A 17,643-nucleotide genomic window follows, 5' to 3' on the forward strand; every position below is an offset into this window, starting at 1 on the left:
CCAGAGTACATCTGTATTTTGGCTGCCAAGCGTCTTTGGTCACCAAACCGTGATCCACCGGTTTTACTCGTTGCGTCATAGTGCATGCGCCCATCGACTCAGCGAGAGACTGAGCACTCCGGTTCTCCAGACTTTGAGTAGAAGGGGAATATAAAGTAACTGTTCTCTTTTATATTTGAGCCTCAGCTGTTTCTTCACCATGCCTGCACTAGATTTTGGGTGTCTACCCTCGATTTGCTTCACCAAAGACGATGTTATGTAGCACACATAGACATTGTACACGCGGTTGCTTTAATGTGTTACCTATATCAAGCATCTCAAAAAAAAAAAAAGGTACCTATATTCATGGAAAAGGTTGTACAAAGTGGTACAAAGGTAAAACCGTGTAGGCCGATTTATTTTCATGTAGAGAACAATATATATTTAGAGAAAAAAAAACATATTAAGAAAAGGTCCCCGCAAGGCGGGGAGAGACAATCAGATGTTCAAACAGAAAACAGATATTATTTGGAACCAAGCCTATACACGGTCATCCAGGTTTATCGAAGCAGGTCTGCCGAATACTAAATCCAAGGCCGGCCGAGTGGCACCATCATGACAAGATCTCATCGTTAATTCTTCGTCTCCGCTCCCTGGACGCCCCAATGCACGATGACATTGTTGCCCGAGCAGTCGACAGTGCCCTTGTGGTCGGCTAATAGATACAATGCGTTAGCTATCCTCCCCACATTATACACATTGTGTAATTGATGCATTGGAGCTGTAAATATATGAGTATGAGTAAAGAAGAACTTACGAGCACCATATTGGCGGAACGGTCCCTCTCTGTAGGGAGACGGCGACCCGCTATCAGAAACTCCGGCCGGGATGGAAGACTCCGTACAGATAGTTCCCTTCGCATCTTCAGAGCTGATGTCTTTGGGGCCAGTGTCGTTGGAGCTGGTGTCTTTGTAAGGCTGCTGGTGGACGACCGGGGGACTCCTGTAGGCGGTAGGCATCTGTCTCTCAGAGGCGGCAGGCATTTTGAATGAGATAGGTCTTGATAGAAAAAAGGTAGACAACCGAGTCCGTATTCGATAATGAATCAAGCTGATGATTTTCTGATCTCGAGTCGACGAAGAAGGCCGGGAGACCAGTCTTTTATAGTCGTGACACTTGTATCTGCTACGCACCAAGGGCACGCAACCACCTCTCCCCTATCTCATGACATGTTTCCAACAATCCTCTGCTCACCAGGGCACCAAGGAAGTGTGTGCCCCATCAGAGCCAGCCAGGCAACCGTAGCGTAGGATGAGGTGACAAAGCCACCGAGCATATCCCGGAAAGATTGCCTGAGTGGTACACAAGGCAACTAGGCCTTCTTCTCTCAAGTCTGGTACATCTGGGCTTCAGCTTTCGGTGAAACAGCTTCAGTAATATCTACATAAGAAGTAAGGCGGCGGGGTGTGTGTACGGTCGAAGAAGGCGGCGGTATCATGGGGTGAGGGGATTCATCGGACCTGAGGGCCACACCAGCAGGGTGCAAAATGCCGACAACGAGGATTATTATTGAAAGAAGAAAAAATTGAGAAGAGGAAAGGAGAAGTAGTACGTCAGTTATTCAGCCACGGAGGCTGGGAAAGCCCGAGGCACACATACATCAGGGGCAGTGAAGCAAGAGAAAGAGAAGGAGGAGGTCAACGTCGGTGTGCTGGCACGCTTCGACGGCCAATATGAGGTGAGAATTGACGCCGCAAAGCTACGCGGATTAGTATTGCTATGAAATAGGGCGAGGTCAGCCCCTAGGAGTGTCCGTGTAAGTCCCTGCAAGTACAATAGTATACGTACTCTCTGACTGTCACATTATTTTGTGATACGATACTTGTCCTTTCATGATTTACTGTTACTACTTGTCATACTAGTACGAGTAGTAAGGTAGTCCCAGACCGACCCACAATGTGCGGCGGGGGTGTTAATGGAGGGTGAAGAGTAGGACTCAATGGATCGTATTTTCATTACTGATGTATTTATGTAAATAGAAGCTTCACACAGACTCCACGATTGCTTTCGAGGAAACTGCGTAGACCTAACGATTATGATGTGGGTCGGGGCTGTGAGGCACAAAGGATGAATACCTTGTCGTCCGGAGGTTCAGATGTAATAGTACGGTGCATAGCTGTAATATTGCGCAGATGTTCCTTGCAGCATGCAACACCTGCCACTTGGTTAGACACCACGACACACCGTATTACTTACTTGCACTATCATGGTAACCGCAGAGAAGAAAGGAAGGAAAGAAAGAAATTAGCCACCCGGAGGACACTAGTAATATCAAATCTGCTATACGAGGAGTACAACGAAAGAGTGGTATCACAGCATCTCTCGTGATGGCCATCATCAACTCTGATTATTCATGATGCTTCTTAAATCGCTTCCGCGGCGGCCAATACATGCATGTAATACTTTTTGGTTGCATCACCTCCAAAAAATTCGAACCCAAGTGCTAACAAACAATGTGACTGGCTTCTAGAATGTGGCGTACAGGTTCGCACCGGAGCTGTCAACGGATGTCTTCACTGGGTTGCCTAAGGAGTATAGATTACTGGTCTAGCTCTTGGCATGTATCATGTGCATGTATGTCAGCACAAGCTTGCCGCAATGCAGCTGATTTTGCGAGAGTGACACAGGCCCAAGGGCTTGTCTGTACGACATTCAGGTACCTGCTGGCCCGGCTTGGATGTCATGAATATCTCGCCGGAGCAGTATTAATATCCCCCGACGTCGGTATCGTCACTCACAGGGCGCGACTCTGTTCAGGCAGGTTGATGCAGTCCTGTCATTGAAGTGCAGAGCGAGGGTTCATTTGCAGTTAAGTGGAAAAAGACAAGATTGAACTGGATGTTGTTGTATGTGGACACGGGATAGGCAAACAGCAAAGGATGGAGGAGCCTTCGACGTGCGACGTCAGTAATAATGGAGATGAATACCTACCTACTCGTACTTGCATCGGCCATGTGTTGCTCCTGCGGACCTTTTCCAGGGCGCTTTGGGTGCTTTGACCCTCCTGTCTTGTGCCCCCACTAGCCAAACAGCTTGTTGCCCCAGAGGGGTCGAGAATATTACATGACAGGGCCACGTCTCTCTTCCTGCATCCTACAATACCGTTTCTCTTTCGTCATCGACAATTCAACGCCCTTGCTCAATTTGTCGAGGATAAGCGATTAAAAGAGCAATAATGAAGTCCTCTATTATCTTCTCTGTTTTGGCTTCGGCCGCCGTTGGCATGGTTACCGCCGAGGGTCTCGACGTCAAAGTTACTCAGGCTGTGGAGTGTGACCGCAAGACCCAAAATGGCGATATGGTCTCGATGCACTACCACGGCTCGCTGGCCGAGTCCGGCAAGAAATTCGATGCCAGTCAGTCCCTCGACTCCTCTTTCCCCGATGTCGTCGGATCCTTTGCGGAAAGTCTGGTTTAAAACTGACAATCTGTACATCAGGTTACGATCGCAACGCGCCGCTTACGTTCCCTTTGGGTGCCGGCCGTGTCATTAAAGGGTTTGTGTGACGAAGACTGTCCTACATGATTGAGCTAACGGAAATTTATTTAGATGGGATCAGGGTCTGCTAAACATGTGTATCGGAGAAAAGAGGTTCGTCTGACCAGATCCTGGAAAGCTTGCCATTGCAGCTAGATCTAATCATTGTCATCTCACAGGACTCTCACTATCCCTCCCGAGTTGGGTTATGGAAGCCGCGCCATGGGTCCCATCCCTGCTGGATCAACCCTTAGTAAGATCTTTCAAGTCACACTGAGCACAAGGCTTTCATCTGACCATTCCCAGTCTTCGAGACCGAGCTGGTTTCTATTAAGGGCGTCCCGACCCCCGAGAAGATTCAGTACAAGGATGCTGAAGGAGAGGATGCTAAGCCTGAGGCGGTGAAGACGGACAAGATCGTCGACAAGATTGTAGAGGCTGCCGCCGAAGCCGCCGACGCCGCCAAGACTCTCGTCGCCGACACCGATAGCGACCAGCACGAGGAGCTGTAAAAGGTTTATTACCACGCATCAAGTTGACTAGTCAGCGCCTGAATAATAGCCATCACCGTGTTCATCATTGAACCTTCTGTCCAAAAGTCAGAGTCTTCTGTTTCGGATCGATGCAGTTGGCCCGTCCCTTCTTTTTGTCCAAGGCCCTGGGCTTTTTGTGCTCTGGCGGTCGTCTGTCATTGTTTGCCTCATCTGCTTGCACTGCCTCTCGGATTGTTTGTCGAGAAAGGCATAAGTCAATGTGTTGGTTGAACAGACGCTCGTCCGCAGCCATAGGCCGTCGGCATATTGGGCAATCCCAACACGGCTCTGTAGGCGTTGGTAGTCCGTTCCTAGACTGGCCGGGAGTAGTAGTCTGGTGTCTGGATTCCAGGCGGCTGCGGTCCGCCCGCCAGCCCAGTGAAGGTATCTCATCAAGGGAGTCTTCCTCGGCCTCGATAAAATGATGTTCTCCCGGCCACTGTTCCCATTCTTCGATGCCGTATAATGATTGGCTGGTCTTTCTCTTGTGTCTAATTGGTCCAGAATCGCCCTCTTCACGTCGCTTTAGGCCAAAAAATGCCATTGTGTTAGGGCGCTTTGTACTGACAAGATTGGTGCAGCGGAGCCCTATGAGTCTGAGTTTCAGTTCAGACCTTCCTTGCTCGAGTTTTCTTAGCATTGGTAGAGCGTTGTTGTAGAGGTCATCCGCGAGGCATATTGCGTAGGGCGTGACGACTTGTCGGGTGAAGACCTCAAAGGTGTGAAGCTTCACTTTTAAACATATTGTCCGGCCTTTGCATTCTGCCCGTTTCATGTCCTTTTCCAGATCTTCAGCAGTGCTCCGCAGCTTTTCCCTCACTTTTTCTGGATCTGAAAGCTCCCCAAAGGTCCTTTCCGTACCGATACTCCGCCGTTCATAATCTTCGGCGGGTTGTATCTTAGTCCTGCCTAGTCCAAGGTAACAGTTGAGAAGAAAAGCGGATGTCTTCTCCCCAAATAGCGGCTGGAGGTACTGCCTGTACTCGTAGAGATCACCACAAGTTTTGACGCCAATCTCGAGAAGCTCACGTTCCAGAACACGGCCGATACCACCAGCCTTTCGAGTAGGTAGCTCGTGCATAAATTTCATAATAGCACTACGGTCGTGGGGAAGCACGTATTGCCCGTTAGGTTTGTTCATATTAGAACATATCTTGGCCAGCTTTGAATTAGCTGCGATCCCTGCAGAAACTGTGACCTGGGACTTCTCGTGCACCTCCCGCCGCAGCTTGTCCACAGTCTCGATGGGGTCCACGTTTTTCTCGATGCAGTACTCTGTGATATTGAGGTACGCCTCATCGATGCTAGCACCCTCGAAGTGGGGATCATATACAGCAAGCACCTCTCGGATTTCACGAGCCTTGGCGGTATACTTCTCGAAATTCGGTTTGATGAGAACCAGGTTCGGGCAAAGCTTCTTAGCCACAAACCCGGCCATCCCAGAACGGCATCCGAACTGGCGAGCAAGGTAATTGCAGGTCGTTAGGACACCTCCGCCAACAGCAAATGGCACGTCTTTGAGCTCGGGGCGCTCAAGTTGCTCGACAGCAGCGTAAAATGCATCGCAGTCGACATGGACCACATATTGCGTCAAGTCTCTCGTGGATTCCAGTTCGGCAAGAAGGCGATCGACTCTCCGAAGTTCGCACGACAGGTCATGGTTATCGAGCTGCTTCTTTCGGTCGAGCAATTGTTCAATTTTTTGGGTGAGGACCTTGTCACGGGCTTCTTCACGATTGAAGAACTTGGAGCCCTTGGAGGCATTGTAGATTATCTCGGAGACCTAGGTGGGATGTCAGTGGGTTGAGCTGGCGTAACTGCTACGGTCGGAAGGTCGCACCTTATTCTGATTGACCTTGTCCTGGCCAGCTTTGGTCAAGGATGGTCCAAGCAGATGATACTTGAGCGTCTTAAATTCTTCATCAAGCTCTTCTTCTCGAGCCGACGGTTCCGGTTTGGCATTAGCCGACATTTTCGGTTGGGTAGTTGCTAGAAGTAAATAAAGAAGGCTAACTGTCTAGTAGAGCAATACTGATGCAATACATCGTAGCTCTCAAATAGGACAGTGGTAATAATCCGATCTTGACTTGGGTTCCTTTTCGTATAGCGGGGTGGCCTGGTAAAGAAACGCGTGGCGAAGAAATCATGAGCCTGAAAAGTCGTGAACGCGTTGCGGTCTTCGACGCGGAATCACGTGAACACCATGTTGAGCCCCATTCCCCGCCCCGCCCATCATTGTCTTCCACGCCCATACAGTGCCAGACCTGCCGGTATCATAATGTACGAGTATTATTCTTATTATTTGTTGACCTTTACTACAACAATTAATTCGTGCCTTCGATTAGTGGGACAGAGACGAGGTGGGGAGATATAGGCACCTCCCCTCTCATAAGACTACGAGACGTCATTGGTCGCTCCCCCTCTCGGCAAGCAGCAGTTAAGCGCCGACCAAACCGCCAACTGCAGGGCTACAGGATGGCAGCTAAGGTGACGAGCGAATGGAGGGAAGGTTCTGAGTGCTAATCTGGTCCTATTCCCGCCGAGCCTTGGCCCAAGCGGATGGCCGCAGATACAAAACTTGAGGGGCAGCAGTGCCGACGTCGATGGCAAATCTTCCTCTCCCTCATCCTCTCCCTAAGCTCGTACGAGTACTTTCCTAGCATTCAATCCAACAACTGCGCCAGGGCTGAAGGTGTTTTTTTTTTCGGGATAAGTGCCAGATTTCATAAATCTGTGCTTCTTGAACAGCAGCAGCTCTGTCGCGCACAGGACGTGGTTGTGAAGATGGCGGCTCGACCTGGCGAAGAGAATGTAGCTACGCTGTAAGTCATTATGCGTGCGCACTCACATAATGCATTATCCTGACTCGAGTGCTCTCTCCAAGATTTGGCGACATTCATTACTTTTACTCCCCTGCCGAGGTGAAACCTAGGCACCACCGGTTTGACAAGGGATCGTACGTTTACCTATTCGAGAACGCCAATGAAAGAAGATGTCGAGTTGAGATTGCAAACAACCCGGGGGCAAGCGACCAAGATGCTTTCGATGGCTGTCAGTAGCATCCCTTATAATAGCGTGTGGCGCCATTCGTTGACTCAATTTCCCTAATAACAGTTCTCGATCAGACCCGGGTAAGCTACTCCTACAAGCAACACTGCATGGTGTCTCTGGTCGTCGCCGACACTGTCAATCAGAACGAATGGCACCTACCGACTTACGACCCGCGCAACGAGAACAAATACCATTATAAATTGCACTCGCTCGACGTCTACTTTTGGACGCAGCAGGACGCCCTGCAATTTGTGAATGGCGTGAGAAGGGTTCTGCCTCCGGCGCAGGTCGAGGTATTGGACGAACCGGTCCCAGCAGCCCACCAGCAGCCAGCTCATATGAGCGATGTCGTGCGCAAGCTCGAGACAGCTGCCATTTCTGACCCCCAGTACAACAACGGATCTCTCCCTCCTCCGCCTCCTCCACTTCCTCAAGGCGCGCCTCCTGCGTCGACAGCCCCCGCCCAGCCCGCCAATTTTGCCCCCATGGCGTACAACCCTGCGGCGCCGGCAGCTCCCGAAGCAATACAGCCGCGTGAGAAGACGCCGCCGCCCGATGAGGACCCTCTCAACCCCCTCGCCGTAGCTGTCGCGTATGACTATCAGAACCAGCCCTTCACACCTGGGTTCCCGCACCAGCCGGCGCAGGTGCCACCGGGGCTGCTGAGCCCTGGTCTCCTGAGTCCTGGCATGCCCCAGTCGGCCCTGGCTAGTCCCGGACTACCCCCGGTCCAGCCCGGACTGCAGCGGACGGCCACCATGCCAGCTGGAGCCATGGGACTGGCATCGCCGGGTCTCGCAAGTCCATATGGTGCAGGGTTCCCCGGCGGAGCGCCGCCCCCTCCGCCTCCACTCCAGTCGCAGCTGGCGCCCGTGCACGTCGGGCTGCAGCAGCCGCAACAGCAGCCAACCCCCCCTGTTGCCAGCCCCGGGCTGCCTCCACCACCTTCGACTGCAGGGTTCTCTAACTTCTCTTACGTCCAGCAGGGACAGCCGGCAGCGGTGCCGGCGACAGGTGGCGGTCATGTCTATGCTGTACACCAGCAATATTACCGACCGACGGCGGATGAGGCGGCCGCACAAGGGAGCCCCATGGAGAATATGTACCAGCCGAAGCAGGAGGCTAGGGGAAAGTTGGAGGAGAACGCAGGGAGGCTCGAGCGCGGCATGTCGGGAATGCTGAAAAAGTTTGAGAAAAAGTTTGGATAAAATGGAACTGCCGAGGCCGTCGATATTAGTAGCTGCAATAGTATACTCCGCATGTTTCTCACCTAAGCCCTTTTTTCACCGCAATCCAATGAATGAAAGGAAGCGACTGCGCTCGGCCCATCCAGTTGGGTTAACAGAGACCAGACCGCTTATTTCGATGCTTAATATTATCACTACTTACTCATACTTTTATCGAGTATTATGTATAGGTATAATACATTGAGTATTAGCCTCACAGGATGGTGTCTACTCATTGTCATTGGCAGTGTGGAGAGTCACGGAGGGGACTGAGGGGCGGTGGGCGACTCCTACATCTCGATTCTCGAACCACGTTGCCTCTATGTTGGGAGACGTTGACTCTGCTTGAGACAAGAGCTGTAGCTATATTTATCCTTGCTCGTAACCCTCATTACCAAAGTCAGTAACGATGCACGCTACAAGGCTCTGCGTAAAGTTTCACCATCAAACTGCTATTATATTCTATCGACTGCCAACCGCTGAACATTCATCTCTCGTGGCGTGGCTAATTTGCACCGGGGCTGCAAACGGCCCAACGCCATAAGCAAGGTTGGTTTGCCGTTATGCTGTATATGACCATTGGCCATTGACGATGCACTGGGCGCTTGTCCTCGCCAGCCGCTCCTTTCATCAAGACTTTTTGCCCCTCTTGGTGTGTGGCATTCAACCAAATTCAGACTCCGAGGCGGTTGGTGAGACATGATCATGGCAAACCGTCGAGAGCTAACGCTTTTTCGTATATTTATTCCCCCTCTTTTCAGATGGGCAGTATTATGTATACCTCCAGTAGCATTACCCAATGGTTCCCCGATGGCAAGGCAGAGGCTTCCATTTGCAACATCAACGCAATACTACTCACAGAGTATTATACCTGTACTCGTATATGATGCGTTGTGCTACAACTTAATACAGGATACAGGTAATAATATGAGTGCCGTAATACGTCGTACCGAGTGCATGGGCCACAATGGGCAAAGACGCAGGTCATGGGTCTGTGTCAATCATGCCATGGCCCCTGCTAATTATTTGCCCATGGAAGCGGTAGAACAGTAGTTTGTGGGAGGAGGGTTCAATGGTCAGGGCGGAAGGTAACATTCTGAATTGATGTGGTGATATGAAGCCTGTCCTGATCACCACGTGTGTTCACTGTTCAATAAGTGCTGTCAACTCACCAGGTGATTAACAAGATCGATCGTATACGGAGAGTACGAGTACAGGTGCATACAAGCATTGTACGTCGTATTACCAGTTTATGGGCAAATAATAAGTCTACAAATACTATTATTCATTTCTTTTCCTCTTCTTCGAGTCTGATCTGAGCGCGCTATTGTTACTTAAGCGGCCTGCTGTACGGCCAACCGACAAAGGCGTGTGTTTCGATACTGCTCTAACAGGTACCTGAACCACCTACTTCCAGCTCATCAGGTACGGCATAATAAAGTACCACCACCCTGGTACACGTCACAGCTTATCCCCACCTACCACACGGCGTCTTCTTGGCTCAGCCTCCTTTGCAAAGTAACGGGTTAACGGGTGACAAGTGGAAATTCCGTTCAAAAAAATGGCCGATGGGCCTTGTTTTGCCCAGACCTCTTTGTCGATGGGCTCTCTGGGCAACCATTCTTTTTCTGCTTCTAATTTGTTATTTTATTATCTCGAATATTCATACTTCTGTCCTTCGCCCGCGACACCGGCTTCGTACCCTACCTAAGTCGAATCATCCCCCTTTGAAGGTCATAATACAAGTATTACGGAGTACGAGTAATACGATTTAATCACAGAACTTCCGGGCATCCTCATCTCGCCTGGCCCGCTTATCGTCTACCGCACGAACGGCACGACCGGCATTTGCAGCCGACTCAAATTCGATTGCAATTTTCTAGCATTGCCCTTCTGTCTCTTCCTCGCTCATCGGACGGGGGGGAAGTAACTTGGGAACAATGCATCTCAGCGGTCGGGCACCAGATAGCAGCAACGACAACAAGGGTGGCGGCAATAGCAGTGGTACTGCAATCAAGGCATGCATTGTATGTTACTTTCCTGGGGGAGGGGTCCATCTACGACAATCTTTTTCTACACCAGGCAGACATGGCTGACCAAGACGCTGTCAACAGATTGTCTTGATCGTTCTGGGCATCGCCGGCGTTGTCGTCGCCTCGTTCTATATTTCTCGAGCCCAGCGGGGTGGACTCAGTCTTGGTCGGAAGAAGTCGCGGGGTGGCCAAGGGGGAGGCCTATGGAGTCGTCTAATTGCACCTCTAACAGGGTCAAGACGTCGTCAGTACGAACATGCCTCCTCAGGAGACGACAACGCCGAGCTCGAGGGCACCCACAGAGATGTCGAACAAACACCGAATAGAAATACAGCCACCGTCGACCGCAATACGTCCGTTCGGTCTGTCCTGACCCTGCCCGCCTACAGCCAGAAGGCATCCAACACAGAACAAGTCATAGCCCGCGAAGGCGACCGCGATGGTATGGATGTCGTCATCGATCTCCCTACGGAAGAAGAGCAGGAAGCCCGACGGGAGGAGGAAATGGCGGCGCTATACCAGCTCCGCTCCACCAGGCGACAGCAGCAACAAGAGCGTGCTGATATTAGGCGACAGCGTGAACAAGCCCGGCAACAGGGTGATATGCAGGCTCTGGTTGAGGCTCAGGCCCGCGCGCAGGCACTGAGCACCGGCCACAACGCTGTCGTTGAGGAGCTGCGCCGCGACATCGACCGTGCAAAGGAGAACAACCGCGGACACGTCTCGAGTGTGTCGTACGCCGATCTCGGTGTCGCTCGCCACGACGGTACCAGAATACGGGCGGGCAGCCAGGAGAGTGAGCGTACGGGACTCCTGTCTGATGCTGCCGACATGGGGCACCGGTCCCGCTCCAGAGCCGACTCCGTTCTGTCTCACAGTCGAGACGCTAGCGCCGGCTCGGCCGTGAGCCTAGTCAGTGGCATGCCATCTCCGGACCTGAGCAACCATGCCCGTGCGGTGTCCCTGGACGTACCGTTGGCCGGCTCGAGCCCAGAGCTGGTCGGGTCGGATCTTGGTGTCGAAGCTATACCTCCTCCCGAATACGAAGATGTGCCGCTTGACGATGGTAGTGCTGCTCGGGGGTCAGCAGCACACACTGACGAACCACCCATCTATTCTGGTCCGTATCGATCAGCCTCTATACGGAGCCGACGTAGCCAACATGGCACCGGGTCAGATGAGGACGTTGTGGTGAACGATGCTGCGGATGGCGACAGACCGCGTGGTCGTGGTGTTGGTAGTGTTCCTCAGCTGCCGAGTCTGAGGATTAGCCATTTGCCCTCGATTGTGGTGGAGCCGTCCAGCGCGCATCCAATGGACGACCCAAGGGACAACGGTGATGACCGTCGACCGACAACAACAAATGTATGAGCAGGGAGGTGAAGGAACACATATGAAGGACAGCATACTTCAACCTCGTCCCACCACTACTCTGCACCTCATTCTTTCCTTTTTCTTTTTTTCTCATACAGCAGGGCGGAATGATTCAACGGTCTCTAAATTTCTGCTTTTCGGCAGCATGGAGTTCAAAGGTTTCCAGCATAACTTGATATTTCTTTTTCTCGTTGATAGTGAGCGTTGGCAATTTTGTAGTAGCTTAGTGCGTCAATTCAATTCATTTGTAACGTTTCACCAATCAATCGCTGCCTCCAATGTCTCTGGGTTATTGCATCACGAACATGTCACTTACATCCAGCCTACATGTGAGAGAGGTGGAACAGGCTACAGCCAACATGCAGTCTAGGTGGCAAACAGTGGGGTAAATACACGGGTTCGACACCAGGTGCTTGTACAGAGTTGTACGGAAGAGAAGGCGTCCCGCTGATATAGTTCGTCGTGTATTACACAGCATTTGATCATGAGCATGTGATTAGGCCAGTAGGTGAGAACTAGTAACATCCATGAGGGGGGGGTGTACTTGCAACAAGGTATTGTTATTCATGTTTTGGAAACAGTACGACTCTGTCATTACGAACAGATGTGGCTGCAGCCTCATGTGCCATACTGTGGCGAGACGAAGGAAGGGAGCAAGAGGCTAAGCGTACATGGAGGAGTATTGCCCCTCGATGGATGTGTAAGTGATAAGGAGGCGCTGAATAATTCGTGCCAGGTTTTACATTATTAACGTGTAGGTAAAGCTTAGAAATTCCTTAGCTAATATCTGGATTCTCCCACTACGAGAAGACGCGTGGGGTCTGTGGGATGTTTTGTCAGTCTCAGGTAATGTGTGTGTCTGTGTCCCCCAGGGAAAGAGGAGGGCGGGGGGAGTGAGGAGTGAGGGGGGAAATGTGGGTTTGAGATTTCCAGGTGAAAGTTGGTATATCCGTACTCGTGCCATAGACTGGCTATTAGCATGTAGGAGACTCTGAGAAAGGCTTAGAACGACGCTGCTGGAACCAATAACTCCGTATGCCGCCAAACATTGTCCAATGATATCACGGCGAGACAACCGTCGGGGCTAAGAAGAGGGTCCCGTACGGATATAGCTATTGGCAGTTGCTATTACTGTAGTACCAGCGAAGCTTCCAGTCTCCAACGACGTGATATACTTGCATTAATACGGATTTATTTGAAAAGAGAGCTCTCCGGCCCTCCCCCCATGGTCAACGAAAAGTTTTCTTTCTCCTCATAAACATCCAACATTCCTCTTGTTCTGACAAACCGCCCGTCAAGAATCCACACACAACCGTCGCAATGGCTCCCAAGACTCCCAAGATCGCTGTTGTCTACGTAAGTTGTCCTGCTACTCTTCCCACACGCTCCTGCCCCTCCTACCTACCCCTCAATCATGAAACCCTCCTCGTCCGCCACAACATCACTTTCTTCTGGGAGAATACTGCTGCCCACCTTTTTCCCATCGAGTGGGGAGGCTAGATCATAGACAGACGTGGTTGGGGAACAAGGTGGCGCTTCACATGGCAGGAGAGCCATGATTTGCTAACACTGCTCATCTAAACAGTACTCGATGTACGGCCACATTAAGACCCTGGCCGAGGCTGAGAAGAAGGGTGCCGAGAAGACCGGCGCTACCGTCGACATCTACCAGCTCCCGGAGACCCTCCCCGACGAGGTCCTCAGCATCATGCACGCTCCCGCCAAGGACCCCAGCGTTCCCGTCCTCGAGGATCCTGCTACCCTCGAAGACTACGACGCTTTCCTCCTAGGTATCCCCACTCGTTACGGAAACTTCCCCGCCCAGTGGAAGGTATAAATCAACTCCCTGTTTCCCTAGACATTGATGTACAAGTCGAGAGAGAATTTGGAAAAATCGAGGGTTCTAACAACACGCTTTTAAAGACCTTCTGGGATAAGACTGGCAAGCAGTGGGCCTCTGGTAGCTTCGCCGGCAAGTTCGCCGGTATCTTCGTCTCCACCGGTACCCAGGGCGGTGGCCAGGAGGCGACTGCCCTAAACGCCATGTCTACCCTCGCCCACCACGGCATCATCTTCGTCCCCTTCGGCTACAGCCACGCCTTTGCCCTGATGTCCGACATCTCCGAGCTCCGTGGCGGAAGCGCCTGGGGTGCTGGCACCCTGGCCGGCCCCGACGGCTCCCGTCAGCCCAGCGCCCGCGAGCTCGAGATCGCCGGCATACAAGGCGAGTCCTTCGCTAAGATCATCGTCAAGCACTTTGAATGACTACGTGGCGATAGTGCCGAGGCTAAGGAAGAGACTTCTGCGGATAAACCTTCTGCCCCGGTGACCACCAACAGCAAACCTGTTGCCGCGGCCGAGCCCCTGGAGCAGAAGAGTGTACTCAAGGAGGGGCCCTGCGGTCTCCCGGCAAAGTGCACAGTACAATAATGATATGAGCAAGCTCTTTTTTCCCTATGTCGTATGGCCGATTTTTAGCACGATTACAGATAGATGGCGTAAAACCCACTTCAGGAGATGAATACAAATTCTTCCATGACTCATACTGCTATGCTTTCTGACATTTGAACTGCTAATGAATGGATATATGAGTGCGCCTGTATGTATGCTAGCCCGACTTGACTGGTAATAGCCACGAGGGAATGCCGTAGATGTCTATGAAAAAGGAAACAAAGGAAAGAAAAAACAATATGTTTTAAAGATCAGGTATGGATATCTCGTATTCCACATTTCAACTTTCTTTCCTGAACCTAAACTGGCGCCACCCTTGCAGGGGCGCTGGTCACGCCTTGACTTCGTCGCCGTCGTCAATGGGTTCGCGATCACACTCGACAGGGTCGGCAAGCTTGACCTCGCCGCGGTAGATGTCGACGATGGAGACGAGCGGCAGGATGAGGAGTAGTACAGAGAGGAGTTGACCGAAACTCCACTCCTTCTCACCCTGGTCGGTAAGTTTGACTGAGGGGTGGCCAAAGGCCTGCGAGAGGAGGACGATACGAACAGCTGCACCTATGGCGATAGCGGCCATGAGGATGATACCGACAAGCTGTACGGCGTTGTGAAACCGACGCTGACGAGCGTGCAGGTACCACGTGGCGAGGCCGAATACGACGCAGTTTCCTATGATGACAATAACGGTGCCGACGTATGACAGACCGACGGTGCTCGAGCGGGAGCCGCCATGGGTCTCCGAGTTCCAGACGCAGGCGATGGGTAGCGTCTCATCGTCAAGGCCTCTCGACACGGCTTGAAGAACGAAGACGCCCAGTACGCATGACAGAGCGAGGTTGACGAACATGAGGGACTGACGAAGCCAGCGGATGACCCAGTCACGGCGGTAGTCGTGGACCAGAGCTAGCAGGGTGGCGTTATGGGTGGCCGTGGCGAGCAGCGACATCATCCAGATAAGAAAAATGTGATAGGGCACGAGGGTATTTGTCTTGGCCAGGCCGACACTCTGGATGCCGATGCCCTGCAGCAGCTGCGAGTCGCTGTAGCCGTCTAGCAGCTTGCGGCGGACTGTCGACGTCTTGCCGCGCGACTCGGAGAAGATGAGGGACATGGAGAGAACCAAGGCCACAGCTGCGGCGATGATGAAGGAGATGAGAATCTATGAGGAAGCCATTCGTTAGCATAACTTAGGCAGGGCGGCTGAGATGTGCTGCCCATGGAGGCGCAACTTACACCAGCACCTGCAACGCCAGCATCGCTAGGTGTAGAACTGGGGGGGTCGGTGCACGGAGCATCCTTGAAGAGGCTCGCCATGATGTGTCGGTGGCTCTGCTCTGGAAAAAGAGTGTGTTGGGTGTATTAAGGTTGTGTAGAGTGGAAGAGAAAGAAGAAAGAACGAAAGAAGATGACAGCATCTAAAGAAGGAAGTCGTCACAAAGACATAGCCAAGAGAGTCAAGGTGAAGAAGATTGGCTGGTATCACTGCAACCAACCAGTTGCTGCTGCTGTCGGTGCCCGCGGCTAAAACCACATAACTTGACAAGACATGATGCGAAACAAAACGAGTAATGTAGCCCAAGCGAATGGGAGGGTCTGCAGTTGCGGTTGGGTTTTACAACAGGCGCTTAATGTCCGCCGGAGTCAAGTCGACTATCTAGCAATGCTCGGTAAGCGACAGCAAATAAGTCGATTGGATGACGAGCGTCCCTCCCCCAACAAGAGCGCGGCGCACGCGCCTGCACTGCTGACTGTGTATTGTCCTGTCATGTCCTCCTACCTGACAAAACAAACACTTTAACTTTCTACCCGTACTCCGTAAGTAGATGGCGGGACGGGACGATTGAATGTTGTCTCTCTGCGTCTAGCAAGCAGCGGACGGGTCCGTACAGTGTGAGTGGGTCGCCTCTTTTGCTCGCTTGGGGAATCTCAACCCATTTTGAATCTGGGAGGCTGGCTGCAGGAGGTTGGATTGTCGGGATTCCCAAGCCGTTGGCATCATTATTCGTACGATTGCAAGCTACTGGTAGTGCTAACTATCCATGGAGCTATCCAACCGTTGAAATGGACGTACATGGCAGCTCTCCTTGCCCGGGCGTTTCCCACAATGTGACCATTCGTCTAGGATCGACTGGTCGTGGATTCACGAATGAATGGATGGATATGTGGCCATGTATCGTGAATCTGCTTGGTGGTGGAGGCGCCGTGCGCTATTGCTGTAGAGTCATGCATCACTTGGAGGGAAATGCAATGAGTATTTCAAACCGGCAGGAGATGCACGAAGGGAGAGCTTGGCCTAGCCCAGGCATGCAAGCATTATGAAGCAAGGAAAATCGAGGTTAGGCGATGGAGATCTGCGACATAAAGGCACATGCAGAACCCATACGGCTATGCATGTAATACGCACGCACACGACTCGTACGTGCTGTCGTGCATTCAGTGGCTCCGTAAGATTCATTTCTTTTTCTTTCCTTTTTTTCTCTTCTCTTTCTCCCATATTTCTCTTTCTCTCTACGCTAGATGGATGTCTTGTAATATTAAACTTCTCGGATTATTATGAGTATTTAATACAAGTATCCCTCCCTGTTCCCTTCCTTGCCAGCTTCGAGAACAAACCATCTTTCTCCGCTTGTTCTGACCCTGACTGACCTGGGTCATGGGTCATAGGCCATGGGCCTAGTGCCAGGATCCCTGTGATGTACGACGAGCATGTACAGATACAGTGAACAAGGTTTAACGGGTTACGGAGTTTTACATTGGCAATACTAGCAATGGCATTGATTGAATGATGGGTGTCGTTGCAGAAGGGCTTTAAGTATTATTCCTTCCAAGTATGAGTATGAGTAAAAGCTACATCATGATGAAAATTGGGAATAATGGAAACGAGACCAAGATAAGAAACATTTCTCAACGTCTCTTTAAGTCTCTCCCTTTGTGAGGTAACAGGACGAACACAGACGAATCTAATGCACATGGAAGGACCTGGACAGAGTGGAGTACCATCTTCGTGTTCACCGTCCATCCTCACGCTCTCGGTACGTACAGAGTTGTCACCTGTCTACGAGTACTCGTACCAGTCGAAGACGTTTGTACCTAGTATTTATAATGCAGTAATTTCTCACATGTCATCTTTCTTCAACATCTCTCCCCCCCTTTTGCTTCATCCTCTCTCGGCGTGAGGGAACATTCAGTTCCTGACGATTCAGGTGGCGAAGAAACATTGAAGTGCTTGTATGAGGGAGAATTGACAATACGACGGACGTACTTTGCCCCGTTCACTTCTGGGACGACCAACCTCCCCTCTTTCGACGACCCTGCAGAAGACCATATTTGGATGTGTGTTCTGTCTCACACTTTGGGGCTCGGCTGTAGGCTCCGAAGCTTTAAGGGAGCCTTTTCCTCTCCTCTTCTATCCATCCGTACGACTGACTACCTTACTTTTGCTAGTCAGGCACCGCCCA

General features: G+C 51.5%; 7 protein-coding genes across 7 annotated transcripts; 4 read left to right on the plus strand and 3 right to left on the minus strand.

Moving 5' to 3' along the window:
* Positions 1-611: 611 nt before the first annotated feature.
* GMORB2_1582 (uncharacterized protein) lies at positions 612-1,022 on the minus strand (the record flags this gene model as incomplete). Its single annotated transcript, XM_035463564.1, has 2 exons — positions 612-694; positions 797-1,022. 2 exons carry the CDS (start codon positions 1,020-1,022, stop codon positions 612-614), a joined length of 309 nt encoding a protein of 102 aa, XP_035320395.1.
* A 2,192-nt stretch (positions 1,023-3,214) lies between these two features.
* GMORB2_1583 (FK506-binding protein 2) lies at positions 3,215-4,029 on the plus strand (the record flags this gene model as incomplete). Its single annotated transcript, XM_035463565.1, has 5 exons — positions 3,215-3,395; positions 3,479-3,536; positions 3,590-3,631; positions 3,697-3,770; positions 3,824-4,029. 5 exons carry the CDS (start codon positions 3,215-3,217, stop codon positions 4,027-4,029), a joined length of 561 nt encoding a protein of 186 aa, XP_035320396.1.
* A 64-nt stretch (positions 4,030-4,093) lies between these two features.
* GMORB2_1584 (DNA polymerase kappa) lies at positions 4,094-6,022 on the minus strand (the record flags this gene model as incomplete). The annotated part of the gene is made up of 2 exons (XM_035463566.1): positions 4,094-5,833; positions 5,891-6,022. 2 exons carry the CDS (start codon positions 6,020-6,022, stop codon positions 4,094-4,096), a joined length of 1,872 nt encoding a protein of 623 aa, XP_035320397.1.
* An 812-nt stretch (positions 6,023-6,834) lies between these two features.
* GMORB2_1585 (uncharacterized protein) lies at positions 6,835-8,309 on the plus strand (the record flags this gene model as incomplete). Its single annotated transcript, XM_035463567.1, has 3 exons — positions 6,835-6,872; positions 6,935-7,101; positions 7,165-8,309. The coding sequence occupies 3 exons, from the start codon at positions 6,835-6,837 to the stop codon at positions 8,307-8,309; spliced, it is 1,350 nt and encodes a 449-aa protein (XP_035320398.1).
* Positions 8,310-10,267: 1,958 nt separating this feature from the next.
* GMORB2_1586 (uncharacterized protein) lies at positions 10,268-11,731 on the plus strand (the record flags this gene model as incomplete). The annotated part of the gene is made up of 2 exons (XM_035463568.1): positions 10,268-10,354; positions 10,442-11,731. The coding sequence occupies 2 exons, from the start codon at positions 10,268-10,270 to the stop codon at positions 11,729-11,731; spliced, it is 1,377 nt and encodes a 458-aa protein (XP_035320399.1).
* A 1,323-nt stretch (positions 11,732-13,054) lies between these two features.
* GMORB2_1587 (NAD(P)H dehydrogenase (quinone)) lies at positions 13,055-13,999 on the plus strand (the record flags this gene model as incomplete). Its single annotated transcript, XM_035463569.1, has 3 exons — positions 13,055-13,090; positions 13,320-13,565; positions 13,658-13,999. The coding sequence occupies 3 exons, from the start codon at positions 13,055-13,057 to the stop codon at positions 13,997-13,999; spliced, it is 624 nt and encodes a 207-aa protein (XP_035320400.1).
* Positions 14,000-14,516: 517 nt separating this feature from the next.
* GMORB2_1588 (uncharacterized protein) lies at positions 14,517-15,499 on the minus strand (the record flags this gene model as incomplete). The annotated part of the gene is made up of 2 exons (XM_035463570.1): positions 14,517-15,344; positions 15,419-15,499. The coding sequence occupies 2 exons, from the start codon at positions 15,497-15,499 to the stop codon at positions 14,517-14,519; spliced, it is 909 nt and encodes a 302-aa protein (XP_035320401.1).
* Between the last annotated feature and the right edge of the window lie 2,144 nt (positions 15,500-17,643).

Source organism: Geosmithia morbida, assembly GCF_012550715.1.
Source record: "Geosmithia morbida isolate 1262 chromosome Unknown scaffold_10, whole genome shotgun sequence".
NCBI lineage: Eukaryota > Fungi > Ascomycota > Sordariomycetes > Hypocreales > Bionectriaceae > Geosmithia > Geosmithia morbida.